This window comes from Aotus nancymaae, unplaced genomic scaffold (assembly GCF_030222135.1).
Source record: "Aotus nancymaae isolate 86718 unplaced genomic scaffold, 86718_ANA_hifiasm-v0.15.2.pri h1tg000003l, whole genome shotgun sequence".
NCBI lineage: Eukaryota > Metazoa > Chordata > Mammalia > Primates > Aotidae > Aotus > Aotus nancymaae.
In genome coordinates, this window is record NW_026988414.1 from 10,317,637 (window position 1) to 10,331,923 (window position 14,287).

The 14,287-nt window shown below is 51.1% G+C and overlaps 1 protein-coding gene across 1 annotated transcript in view; it reads right to left on the minus strand.

Moving 5' to 3' along the window:
* The window catches only part of DAB2IP (DAB2 interacting protein), a 214,115-nt gene that overhangs the window by 102,413 nt on the left and 97,415 nt on the right, over positions 1–14,287 (minus strand). Inside the window, exon 2 of the mRNA XM_064378350.1 lies at positions 3,502–3,605. Within this exon, the coding sequence (XP_064234420.1) occupies positions 3,502–3,605 (104 nt within the window). The remainder of the gene's footprint in view (positions 1–3,501; positions 3,606–14,287) is intronic.

A 14,287-nucleotide genomic window follows, 5' to 3' on the forward strand; every position in this document is an offset into this window, starting at 1 on the left:
CAGGATTGAGTTTATCTGCAGTTTCTGCCAGCCCCCTGGGCCTTCCCCTCCCTGACACTTCTCCTTCTCCATCTTGCAAAAAACAGCCCTGAGACCTAATTTCAGCTAAACCTTCAAACACGACTCTCCACTTTCAACTTCCCGAGGAGGAATCAATTGGCTGTCAAGTTTCCCAGAGTCTCTGCCACCTCCCACACCCTGGGCCTGCCAGCGCTCCTCAAGGTTGATGGAGAGGGGGGAGCGCAGAGGAGGGATGGAGGGAGGACCCAGCCTGCAACAGAGAAGACTGGGGCTGGGGAAGGGGGCAGGCCGAGGAGCTGGTGGGGAGACCAGGAAAAGTCATCAGCTCTTTGCCTCCCAAATCAAACCTTGGCTCCTCTGCCGTGGAGGCAGCAGAGAGAGAGAAAATAGCACGCTGTCACTGCTGGGGGGCCCAGGGCCTGGGGAAGCTGGGTGGGCACATGTAAAGCTCCCAAGCCCAGCCTGACTGTTGGTCTATGCGGATCCAGGGCCCCAGCTTGCTGCCTGCCACCTTCTCCTCCCTCCCTTCTGGGAGACGCTGCTGGCACAGAGTAGACAGACCTGGATTTGAATCTCAGGAGCCTGAGAGCTGACAGCCACAGCTGCGCAGGAAGCCTCTCTGGTCATCTACACCAGGCCCCTTCCCCCATCCTCATTCAGAGCCCCTATCACTTGCGGGGCACATGCCAGCCTCGTAGCACTGTGTGGTCCTGGAGAGCCACTCCCCCACCCTCCACTCTCCCTATAGGAGGGAGAGAGTGGTCCCAGATGGGCAGCAAAGTTCCATTCCTGGCCAAGCCACAAAGCTGGTATGAGGCTGCAGAGGACCTGAATCCCAGGTCGGCAGACTCTAGAGCCCATTCTCTCAGCCACCACACCAGAACATTTAAGCACCTACTGTATGCCCGAACTGTACACTGCCTTACAAAGTCCATCCCCCACATTTCACAAAAGGGGAAACTGAGGCTCTCCCAGGGTCACATGGTCTCCAAGAGGTGGGGGCGGGACTCACACTGAACCTTCAACACCTTGCAGAGTGGCTGCAGGTCCTTGGCTGACTCACAAATGAGGAGGGGTGGCTGTGAGGGTGTAAACAACCCAGGCTCCTGAACCGCTGTCAGCTGGGTGGTGACCTCTGACAAGTCCAGCCCTTCCCAGGCCTCGGCTTCCATGGAGAAGTTGGACAGGATGAGCCTTGTAGACCTTTTACCCTGACTCACTGATTCTCCCAAAGGCGCACCCCTGTAAGAGATGCTGACATCCAGCCATCTGGGTTTGAAATGGCAGTGAAGGTGACAGTTATCCCAGTACATCCTGTGGCGTCTCCCCTGCCTCCCCGAGGCAAAACCATGTTTCCCAGGTTCCCTCAGGGGTCTACACAGAGCAGAAGTCAGCTGAGCACGTGAGGACGTAGCTTTTGGGAGCCTGTGAGTGAGCAAGCGTGTGCTACGGGCTAAGGGAGGGAGGGGGTGCTTCTGGCCCTGCACAGGGTCTGTGTGCGGGTCTGTCCCCAAGGCCCAGGTCAGGCTCATCTCTGACCTTCCCACAAACACCTTGTCCTCTGCCTGTCCCCCAACCCTTTAGATCTTTACCGATGTTTTACAGCCAAAAATGGAAACCCAATTTGGATGGTAATGATAAATTTCATCCGTGAAGCACCTACCATGGGTCAGACCTGGGCAACCACGTTCACCAAATCTACAGCCAAGCAAGGGCTGTCATTCCACATCTTACTGTCAGGGACACGAGGCTCAGAGAGGCTGAGTGACTACTGAGATCACACGGGTCACGGAAGAGCTGGGATTTGAACCCAGATCCCCACCTCTGAGTTCTCCAGTCCCCCCCCAGGTCCCAGCACCCAGCCCAGAAGAGAATCTCAACTCACATCCCTTAAGGACGAAGGTCCCCAGAAAAGGACACAAAATGTAAAGGTCCTGGAGTCCTGGCTCCCATGCCTGGCTCTGTCACTCAGGAGCTGAGTGACACCAGCTAAAGAATCTCACCTCTCTGAACCTCAGCTTCCTGAGATGATGAGGAGCCAGCCCTATGTCAAGCAAAGCATACCTCTGCAACTGCTTTTCTCCCTCCCTGGCAGTCCCCCTCTCTCTGTCCTTGCTTAGCCATTTTCTACAGACCCTTCAAGTTGCAGCTCAAAAGTCAGCTCCCAAGGGACCCCCTCCCAACCCACTGGGAACAGCCAGTCACTTCCAGCTCCCCTAGATCCCCTATATGATGCTATCCAGTGACAGCCAGGCCTTCACACTCCCTGTTCCCTCCACCCAGAACCCTCTTTCCTCTGCTCGCACATAGCAGGCATGACAGAAAAAAAACTGGTGAGTGAATGAATGAACAAACAAACCTTCTGACATCTACCTGCCCTACAGACCTGAGCTCCCTGGGGGAACGGAATGTGTCTATGTCATCTCTGGGTTTTGGTGCCTGAAACAGTGCTAGAGAGAGGAATACAGAGTAATGCTTGCTGAATGAGGGAGTGAAGGAACCCAAAACTCTGTTGTGTGTGTGTGCATGCGTGTGCACATGTTCACACAGCAATGCATAAGGGCATAAACAGTCAAACGTTAAGGGTCACTGGGCTCTGTTTCCATAAAGTTGTTTAGGTTTGTAATTTTCAAAAAGTCTCTGTGTGGCAGGGCGCGGTGGCTCACACCTGGAATCCCAGCACTTTGGGAGGCTGACGCAAGCGGATCACGAGGTCAGGAGTTCGAGACCAGCCTGGCAACGTGGTGAAACCCCGTCTCTACTAAAAATACAAAAATTAGCTGGGTGTGGTGGCGCATGCCTGTAATATCAACTACTCAGGAGTCTGAGGCAGGAGAATCGCTTGAACCCGGGAGGCGGAAGTTGCAGTGAGCTGAGATCCCGCCATTGTACTCCAGCCTGGGCAACAAGAGCAAAACTCCATCTCAAGAAAAACAAAAAAGTCTGCGTGTTGGTGGGGACCACTCAATTCAATAGCTACGATATATATACCGTGTTTTGTCGGTTCTAAGCCATCATCAGTTGTAAGATACAGCATTATTTTATGTACCACCAAGAAAGATTTAAATTATGGTATGCCACGAGAGGTGTTAAAATATATAGAAACAAAAATTGTGCATGTTTTCAGGGTTTCCAAAGCACAGTGTGTGTGCCCCCACTAAGGGTATATTTATCTAAACTGACCTGAGCCTCTTCTCTTCCCGGGCCAGCTCAGCGCTGGGCCCATAGCCTTCAGTGCTATCTGTCCTCCACCTGCCCCCTCCCTCTCAGGATAGGACCCCCCACGTGGCCCCCGGGGACCAGGGCTGAGCCACGGAGAGAGGAGCAGCCGAGAGATCGGATACCTAGAGCAAGGGAGGCCGGATGCTCTCCGGGTCCGTGAGGCTCCAGGAAGGGGGGCCGCGGGGTCACAGAGCAGCACCCCGGGCCAGGTGGTGATGGTGGTGGCAGTGGCGGTGGTGGTGACGCAGAGATAGTTACCGTGACCCGGAACGGCGTAGCAGCCGAGGGCTCCATGCTGGGGCTCTTCTCGGAGAGGCTGCCGGGCAGGCTGCGCCGAGAGCCCGGCCTTTCTTGAGGCGACTCTGCCAACAGAAGGGAAGAGAGAGGTTGAACCAGAACAGCCAAGGCCGCAGAGCTAGAGGCTCCTGCCACGCCCATCCCAGCCAGGAAAACAGACAGACCGGTCCCTAGAAAATGGTGCAGGCGCTGTGGAAAAGTCTGGTGGTTCCTCCAAAAATTAAAAATACAAGTGCCACACTACCCAGCAATTCCACTCCTGGGTATAGACCCACAATAATTGAAAACAAGTCCTCAGACAAATACCTGTTTGCAAATGTTCACAAAAGCCAAATGGTGGAACCCCAAGTGTCCATCAACAGAATAGACACACACATGGTATTGACACGTGAGGGAATAGCATTCTGCTCTAAAAAGGAAGAAGTTCTGATACAAGCTGCAACGTGGATGGACCTGGTAAACACGACGCTGAGTAACCCAAAAGGGCATATTGTATATGATCCCATTTATGTGAAATATCTAGAAGACGCCAATTCATAGAGACAGAAAGTAGATTTGAAGTTAGCAGAGGCTGGTGAGAGAGGGGAATAAGGAGTTATTGCTAATGGCTCACAGTTTCTGCAAAGAGCGATGAGTTTTCGAAACGGATAGTGGTGATGGTTGCACAACATTACAAATGGACTTCATGCCACTGAATTGTACACTTAAAACTATAGTTAAAATGATAACTTGTATGTTGTACATCTTTTACCACAATTTTTCGAAAAGGGGAAAAAAGGTCCTGGTGCAGTGGCTCATGCCTGTAATCCCAGCACTTTGGGAGGCCAAGGCGGGACGATCACCTGAGGTCTGTCTGTTTCCCTGGCTGGTAGTTTTAGACCAGCCTGGCCAACATGATGAAACGTCCTCTCTACTAAAAATACAAAAACTAGCCAGGCATGGTGGCATGTGCCTGGAGTCCCAGCTACTCGGGAGGCTGAGGTGGGAGAATTGCTTGAACTGGGAGGCAGAGGTTGCCAGAACCCAAGATTGTGCCACTGCACTCCAGCCTGGGCAACAGAGTGAGACTCTGTCTCAAAAAGAAAAGGGGGGAAAAGATTCCCCAAAACCCCCACTCCTTGTAATGTAGTGAGCTCCCTGTCACTGAAGGCATATAAGCAGACAGATAACTGAGCCATCTCCTGGGATGCCACACTGGGGGAGTGTGTATGACCTCTCAAGTGTTCTGTTTGTTTTAGAGACAGAGTCCCACTCTCCCACCCAGGCTGGAGTGCAGTGATGTGATCATAGCTCACCACAGCCTAGAACTCCTAGGCTCAAGCGATCCTCCTGCCTCAGCCTCCCAAGTAGTTGGGAGGCACACCTCGCCACAGGCACACCTCGTCACACCTACTTAATTTTAAAAACTTTTTTGTAGAGATGGGGTCTTCCTTTGTTGCCTAAGCTGGTCTCAAACTCCTGGCCTCAAGCAATCCACCCACCTTGGCCTCCCAAAGTACTGGGATGACAAGGCTAAGCCACTGTGTCAGCCCCCAAGTTTTTTCAAACATGAGAATCTGTGACTTCTGGCTTCCAGTTCAGACCTTCTTTTCCAGAGGCTTTAAACTTGGAAGGCCTACAAACTTGGAAGGCCTACAGAGGCCAGCAGGAAATCCAGAACCCAGGAAAGCAGCCAGCCACTCAGCACTAACTGGTTACTGCTATACATCGCAAGGAGGGGCTCAGGGCAGCTATAGCGTCCACGGTTCAAGAGAAGCTGAGAATCTGGATTGTTCAAAATATGAAGTATTCTGACTCTTTTTTTTTTCTTTTTGAGACAGAGTCTTGCTCTGTCACCCAGGCTGAAGTGCAGTGGCGCAATCTCGGCTCATTGCAACCTCGGCCTCCCGGGCTCAAGCGATTCTCCTGCCTCAGCCTCCGAGCAGCTGGGCTTACAGGCGCCTGCCACCACACCTGGCTAATTTTTGTATTTTTAGTAGAGATGGGGTTTCACCCTGTTGGCCAGGCTGGTCTAGAACTCCTGACCTCGTGATCTGCCCACCTCGGCCTCCCAAAGTGCTGGGACTACAGGTGTGAGCCACAGTGCCCAGCCGAAGTATTCTGACTCTAAAATGATGATAGCTCATTGAAAACCTTTAGCCACGGCCTGAGCACACCTACGTAAAACCTCCTGCATCTGTCCAACCTGCCAACCTGGCCAAATTTCCTCACTGATGACCCCACAACAGTGTGGCGCCAGCTGCCTCTTTTCCATTGCTCCAGAGGTGGCCCCAACAGAGGACTCTCTTCCTGCTCCCCTCCCCCAGCCTGGTCCATCCTGCAGGCCCTGGTGGAAAGCCTGGGTGACCCCCTCTACCTCCTGTTCTTGCCGCCCTTTTGGCTCCTATAGCAATAGCTAGACCTGAGTCTCCTCTCAACGCTCTCATTTGCAGTATGTGTGTGTATGTGCACAAGTGTGTGTGTGTGTGTGTGTGTGTGTGTGAGTGCGCATGCGTCTGTCTGCAGAACTCCTAACGCCCACGCCTAAGCTGGCTGCATCTGCACCTCCCCAGCACCCTGCATGGAGCCTGGTGCGTGGGGGGTGCCTGGGAAAGACCTGTTGACTCACAAGGAAGAGAAAGGGCAGGGCTGAGGTTCTGCTGGCAGGTGTGAACACACAGGGGTGTGGAGTGAGAAGGGAATGCCCGGACAAACACACGCGCATGTTTCTATTCATGCAGATACTCCAATGTGTACACTCTCAAACTCACCCCAGGGACGCACTGAGGAGGGGACATGTACACACACAGGACAGATGACATGGGGCTCACAACAAGGAGCAGGCTTTCCAGAAGGCAGAACAGGAAGCCAGGGCACCATGCACTTTCCAGGCTGTCTCTTCCACACAGTCACATGGACAACAGTCCACAGAAGCACAGAAGGACAGAGCTGAGGCCCTCCCCCGGGCAGGCTCCACTCCTGAGCCATGGCCCATGGCCAAGCAGGCAAAGCCATCCTGAGACTGGTTCAGGCCCGCTGACCTCCAGTTCCAGACCATCCAGCCCCAGACGCCTCTTCAAGAAAAGCTCCCTTCCCACGTGGCTCCTCCTCAGCTGGGTGCCATCCGTCTCTCAAGGCCCTTGCTGTTCCCGCGTGGAGCTTCCTACTTAGAGCCGTCCTCAGCCTCCTCCTCCACAATCTCGCTAGTCACACTCAAGGGATACCCACTCTTTCTGGAGGTTTTGCTAGGAAAATTTTTCCCATGCTTCCCCGGCTGCCTTCGTCTCTCACCCCCTCGCACCACCCACCTGGGACACCCTCCTGTGCTCTGTGACAGCACATGCCACTTCCCTCTTGGGGGCTGTCTGCCCATAACCTATGTCCTACCTGCTATACTCAGCCAAGCTGGCAATGACCAGAGCAGAAGCTGAGGCTCAGGGTGCAGTCACCAGCCCAAGGGCACACGGCTACTGCGCTCCAGAGCAGGAATGAGGGCCAGTGTGTCCAAACCAAGTCCATGGCTCCTTCAGTCCTGAGTCCCGTGGGTCCTACCACCCAGCCAAGGGCCCAACGCATAGGAGGTACGCAGGGCTCAGTCTTGAGATGCCAACCTTAGTCAGAGGCTGACCCCCAGGTTCCGCCACCTCTCCAGGGAAAGCGGTAGAAGTGGGAGATGGGCAGTGCCAGGCATAGTCGGAACCCCGAGCTCGACTGCTTCTAATGCCCTCAATGAAGATAAGGGAGTCCTCACCCTGGCATCCAAGGCCATTCTACCCCACACACTCTCTGGCTTCTTTTCTTGCTAACCCTTTTTGCTGTACCTGCCACGATGCGGGAATGTCCCACCTCCACACCTCTACCCATGCTCTCCCCTCTCCCTAGAATTCTCTTCCTGGAATGGCCTCCTGCGGGAACTGTGATCTTCTGAGCTCTGGGGCAATGCTGGAGGTGCCCAGATCGCTTTAGGCAGAATGACTCACAACCCCGCACATCAGTCAGCTTTGCAGACTTGCTACTTGGCGTCTCGGCAGGAGGATGGGTTGTCTGTTTCCCACGCCTACCCAGGGCCAGGCACCCCGCAGTGTTCAGTCAAGGTTCATCCATCAAAGCAACAACTATGGGGTACCCGTTGCTGTTATGGAACCTGGTTGGCAGAGTCAGGCTGCCCCACAGGGGTCTCAGGATCACCAGGACAACAGGAGCTAGAGCTTCCGGGAACTACCCTCTCTCTCCTTACACACATACACACACACACAGACACAGACACACACACACATACCTGGCCACAGTTTTACACGTTCCTGGATGGGGGGCCCTTGCCACTGTAGGCAAGAGGCGCATGGAGTCCCGATAGAACACAGGTGCCAGTGAGGATGTCTTTCCACTGAGACCAACACCGATGCCCAGAATCCTGCCTCTTGCCTCCTGGGTCTGAGCCAGGAAGCTCTCAGAGGTTGCTTGCTCCAACCTCCCATTGACAGATGATGAAGCTGAGACCAGAAGGAAAGAAATGTGTGCATAATCCCCCAACTCTACAGGTCTATAGAAAAGAGTGCTCCCAAAATAGTCTTAAACCTCCATTCAGAAGCCCTGGCTACACCCCCTCCACCTGAGAAGGTAGGAAGGCCAGCAAAGAGCCTGAGGGGCAGGGGGTAGGGGTCCACTCTCCCACCTGCACAGGGCGGTTGGCTCTCCTCCCTGACGTCCCCAGTGTCCCAGCCCACGCCCAGGGCAAGCCTGCACTCCATACGAAGCTGGAGGGAAAGCTGGGACACCCTCTCAGGTATCTTCTGCATGGCCCCTAGTTCTATTCTCCACCTCTCTGCACACTGCTTTCTGCCCCGGCACTGGCCTGTATAGACACTATCATCTGAGCTTCTAGGCCCTCCGCTTCCATGGGGTTTGGCCAAAGAGGAACCCTGGCAAGAGACGAGGGGAAGGAAGAGAGGCATCAGGACTGCCTGCCTCCTCCACGGTAGGTCCCAGTCACCATCAGGAGGCCCCTGTCTTCTGGACCCTTGCCTCCCAGCAACCAGGCTCTCCCCTCCTCCGCGGGGCCTCAGGGAAGCAGCCCCTGCTATCCCTAGCTTTGGGGTCCTGCACTGCCCCTGTGGTTCCCAAGGCCTGCCCACACCTTCGTAAGCAGCCCCTCTATTAAATGCTCCTGTCATCACCATAGTCTGAGTGCCACCTGCTTTTCTCCAGACCCCAAACTGATCTGCCAGGCAGGAGCTCAACTGCCAGGGAGTCACCCACAGAGCTGATCGGACGGACCTCTCTTACCCACAGATGGGGAAACCGGGCCCTGAGAGGAGCTGTGATGTGCCCGTCGTCACACTGAACATCGAGGGCAGAGTCTGGGCCAAGCCAGGCTCTCTTCTGACCTGACACCCCACACACCTTCCCCATGGAGCCAGCCGCCTGCCGTAAGCTCTAAACACAAAGTTAGTAAACACACGGATGGCTGGGTTCTGGACCCATGTTTCTCAGTGTTTTTTCATTATCACTCTCCCTTAAAAGTTCTCAAGACACTTTTTTCCTAGTTTCCTCTCCATAAAATGTTAATAGCATATCTATGATATGATACAGTATCTTTTATGTACTGTGTGTATATTGGGCTTTGTACAGAAAGCTTCTTCTCATCTTCCAGCCCAAGAACCAACTATTTGCCCACTTGGGGGCAATCTCGCCCCTGCTGAGAAGACATATTCTGGACCCTTTCAAATGCAATCCCACACACAGGACAACTATAGTGAGGTCCATTTTCCAGATGGGGAAACTGAAGTTACGAGAAGCAGAAGTGACTTCCTCTAAAAGTCCTCCAGGGAAGAAGCAAGAGTACATGCTGACAGTCCCTTAAACTTCCCCCAAACTCTCACTCCCAGCCCCAGAGAAGGCGGAGGGGACATGGAGCATGAGGTTGGACGAGGAGCCAGGTTGACACCAGGAGCCTGGATTCAACCCTGACTCTGCTGTGTGACTCATGGCTGCCCCTTTCCCTCTCTGAGCTGATTTCATCAATCCAGTGAGTCAGGGAGGAAGAGCAGTGGCCATCTGCAGTCCTTAGCACCAAGTCAACACACACACACACACACACACACACACACACACACCCTCTATTTTACACAGGAAAAGAAGGCAGGGAACTGACTCTGAGTCCTAATTTGGGACCCTGGAGATTCAGGCTCGGGGTCCTAGGCCCCAGCATGCTGCCTTTGGCCTTTGATTTTGTAACAAATCTTTTTTAATTTGGGCAGACAGACACTGGGAGGCCTGGGCCTCAGGGCCCCATAGGTCTAGCACCACAGCAGGTGCCAGTAGAAACCCAGAGAGGTTAAGTGAATCAGCTAAGATCACACAGTATGAAAGTGGATTCCTAGGGATAGATCACAGGAAGGGAGACCCAGCCGATCTCTTAAGAGTCCGCCCCAGACCTCCAAGTATGATCCAGGAGTCTTTCCTCCTCAGCTCAGACTCACCGTGTGACCTCTATGTGACCTCTCGGTCACCTAGTCTTTAAAGTTACGCTGTGGGACCAGCTGATCCTGGATCCCCTTTCCGCTAGGAGGTTGAAAGGGTCTCCATTTTACCAGGCAGTCTTCCTATTCTTGGAAGCCACAGCTGGAGAAACACATTTTAACCTTCATGTGTTTGCAAAAAATAAATAAAATAAAATCGGTTTCATTCAAATGCTGCTGGCTTGGTTGCCATGGATACCACCTAATCATGAAGGATGACTGTTACTTGTTCCCATGGAAACACGGCGGCCCAAGGAACATCCTGTAATTTCAGACAAGACACCAAATTTCAGTTGTCGGGTTGCACTGCCCAGATCTTAATGCTTAAAAGCAGGTAGCGGCAGCAACCTCTAATCCTAGTCAGGAGAAAAGAAGTTGGCAAGAGCGTAGAACGAGGTTGTGCTGGACAGTGGTGTCCCTGTGTCCTCGGCAGTGATAGGGAAAATGCAAGTTAAAACTCTCAGATGCCATTTCATACCTTTTGAAAAGGTCCTAGACCAGTCCATAATTCAAAAGAAATTAATTAAAAGAAATGGAAAATAAACCAGTGTAGAAATTAAAAAGAAATGTGACCCCAAATGTTGGCAGAGCTGCACAGAACACTTTCGTCACTGCTGGTGGAGTGAAAGGGTTTGAAGAACAATTAGACAATAGCCAATAGAAACCGACAACACATATGTGCTAGGGCCGGAAGCTTCCCTCCTACACATCCAGTCCAGAAAACTGCTTCATCCTGCACACGTGGAGATCTGCACAAAGATACTGACCACAGCACTCTTTGTAGTAGCGAAAAGTTAGAAGCAACATAAATGTCCACCATAGGGGAACAGTCATTCAATAGAATATTACACAGCAAGGAAGAGAGAGGGCACTATTCACACGGAACACAATGGCACTACAAAGACCTAGAGCTACAGAGATCAATATGAATAATACTAAGAAGTGTGATGTTGAGTGAAAAAAATCAGTTGCAAAAGGAAATGGTGTGCAATCTACTTACATACCTTTTTTAAAAAAAAACAGAGTCTCGCTCTGTCACCCAGGATGGAATGCAGTGATGCAATCTCAGTTCACTGCAACCTCTGCCTTCTGGGTTCAACCGATTCTCCTGCCTCAGCCTCCCAAGTAGCTGGGATTACAGGCGTGCACCACCAAGCCCAACGAATTTTATTAGAGATGGGGTTTCACCATACTGGCTAGGCTGGTCTCGAACTCCCATCTCAAGTGATCCGCTGGCCTCGACCTCCCAAAGTGCTTGGATTACAGGTGTGAGCCTCTGTGCCCAGCCCAACAATATGCATCCTTAAATGTGGAAGAAGGAAGCAAGAAGGTGAGTCAGAGAAATGCGATGAGAAAAGAGGCAGGAGAAACTCTAAGCATGAGAGGAACTCCCTCTGCTGTTGCCAGCTTTGACATAGACAGTGGTGGTCACGAGCCAAGGAATGTGGGTGGCTCTATCTAGAAACTGGGAACAGCCCTCAGCTGATAGCCAGCAACAAAACAGAAACCTCAGTCATACAACCACGTGGAATTGAATTCCCTAGCAAGGAATTAGCAATGAAATGGTTTTTCCCTAGGGCCTTCTGAAAAGAATGCAGCCTATTGACACCTTGATTTTGGTTTGGCAAAACCCATGCCAGAGTTCTGACTTGCAGAGATGTTAAGATTAAAAACCTGTGTTGTTTAAGCTGCTAAGTTTTAACTCATTACAGCAGTTAGAGAAAACGAATACACACACTATGGAATACTACTTAGCCCTAAAAAAGAAACACTCTATTGATACACACGACAACTTGGACGGGTCTCATGGGCATTATGCTGAGCGAGGAAAAACAGTATCAAAAGGTCACATAGTGTATGATTCCATGTACACGGCATTCTCAAAGGGATAAAGCAATAGAGATGGAAAACGGATTAGTGGTTGCCAGGGGTTAGAGATGGTGGGGGCGGGGCAGGGCAGGCAGATGAGTGTGATTTTAAAGGCGCAGCATAAGCGAAGTTTTTGTGGTGATGGAATAGTCCTGGATGCTGATTGCAGTGGTGGTTACTCAAATCTACAAACATGATGAAATGGCAGAGAACTAAAAGCACGCATGGTGCCAATGTACACGAAAGATCCAGAAAAAAAGCCCCTGATATCTGGAAGCTGGCTTGGCATACACAGCTATGGCACGTTATTCTCCTTTTAGACATAATCTCATAAGATACACCCTCAGACAAGGTGACTCCGAGGCTACGATAAAATGAGACAAAACAAGGTCATTTTATAATTTTTGTCTAAGCAACCCATAAAGACAAGGTCACTGTGCCACCCACAAAATACCAACCATCACCCTGTCTCGGCTGAAATCTGTGACTGTTGCTGCTTTACCAATCACAGCTTTAGCCCCCAAAGCTAGTCTCCTCTTCCTGGAGGTTAAGACTCAAGCTATACAATTATAGACTTGCCTCTGTCTTCTGACAGTGAATGCAATTCATCTAGTGTGAATCCCACTTCCTTCAACCTCCCCCAAATCACCCAACCAAAACCCAAATCCTATGCTAGGTTCTTCCTAACACACTCTTACTGAGATGCCCTGTGGTGTGTGACCTCCTTCACTGCAATGAGTAATAAATGCAACTTATTCAACTAGAGGTGTGTTCTTGGTGGGTCTTTGGCTAGAGGGCACCGCAGCTGGAGGATCCGTCCTACAGTTACGTAAGATGCAACCATCAGAGAAAACTGGGTTCTTGGGACTTCTCTGTACTGGTTTTGCAATTGCTTGTAAATCTGTAATTCTTTCAAAATTAGAAGCACGGCTAGCTGGGTGCAGCAGCTCACGCCTGTAATCCCAGCACTTTGGGAGGCCAAGGTGGGCAGATTGCTTGAGGCCAGGAGTTCGAGATCAGCCTGGCCAACATGACAAACCCCGTCTATACTAAAAACACAAAAATGAGTCAGGCATAATGATGGATGCTTGTAATCCCAGCCACCTGGGAGGTTGAGGCACAAGAACTGCTTGAACCCGGGAAGTGGGAGTTGCAGTGAGCCCAGATTGTGCCACTGAACTCCAGCCTGGGTGACAAAGCAAGACTCTGTCTCCAAAAAGAAAAAAAAAAAAAGATAAGGCTTACTATGGACACTTTAAGCTGAAATACACTTGCCGTCTACGTGATTTATAAGATGTTTTACTTTGTTTACATGTGCATGCACTTACATAGAAAAATATCATATTACACAGTAACCAGAAACTTGCTATCAGATGTTCCCTTTGGAGAAGGGGATGGGCTATGAATGGAAACAGATGACTGTACCATTTCCTGAATGAAAAGTAATTAAGACTTCCCAAAACTAATAGTAAAATTAAAATATAAATAGGTGATATGACTCAGTACAAATTGTACTCACTGAATAAATCTGAAGAGAAAAGAATAGAAGGAAGAGAAAAAAAATCACAAAACAAATTAAAATCAACAACAGCCTGGGCGTGGTGGCTCACACCTGTAATCCCAGCACTTTGGAATGCCGAGGCAGGAGGGCTGCTTGCAGCCAGGAGTTCAAGACCAGCCTGGGTAACCCTGTGAGACCCCCATCTCTAAGAAAAGTTAAAAATTTGGCCAGGTGTAGTAATGCATGTGTGTCATCCTAGCCACTCAGGAGGCTGAGACAGAAGGATTACTTAAGCCCAGGAGCTGGAGATTGCAGTGAGCCGTGTTCAGGCCACTGCACTTCAGCCTTCCAAACAGAGCAAGATCTTATCTCAAAAAAATAAAAATAAAAAATCAACAACAGCCCAAATGGCGATATGGTTTGGCTGTGTCCCCACCCAAATCTCATCTTAAATTGTACTCCCATAATTCCCACTTGTTGTGGGAGGGACCTGGTGGGAGATCATTTGAATCATGGGGACGTTTTCCCCCACACTGTTCTCGTGGTAGTGAATAAGTCTCATGAGATCTGATGGTTTATCAGGGGCTTCCAATTTTGCATCTTTCTCATCTTCTCTTGCCGCCACCATGTAAGAAGTGCCTTTCGCCTCCCACCATGATTCTGAGGCCTCCCCAGCTATGTGGAACTGTAAATCCAATTAAACCTATTTTTCTTCCCATCTTGGGTATGTCTTTATCAGCAGCATGAAAACGGACCCAGTACAAATGGCCAGTTAGAAAAAGTGGATCTTGCCAGGCACAGTGGCTCACGCCTGTAATCCCAGCACTTTGGGAGGCCAAGGTGGGCAGATCACCTGAGGTCAGGAGTTTGAGACCAGCCT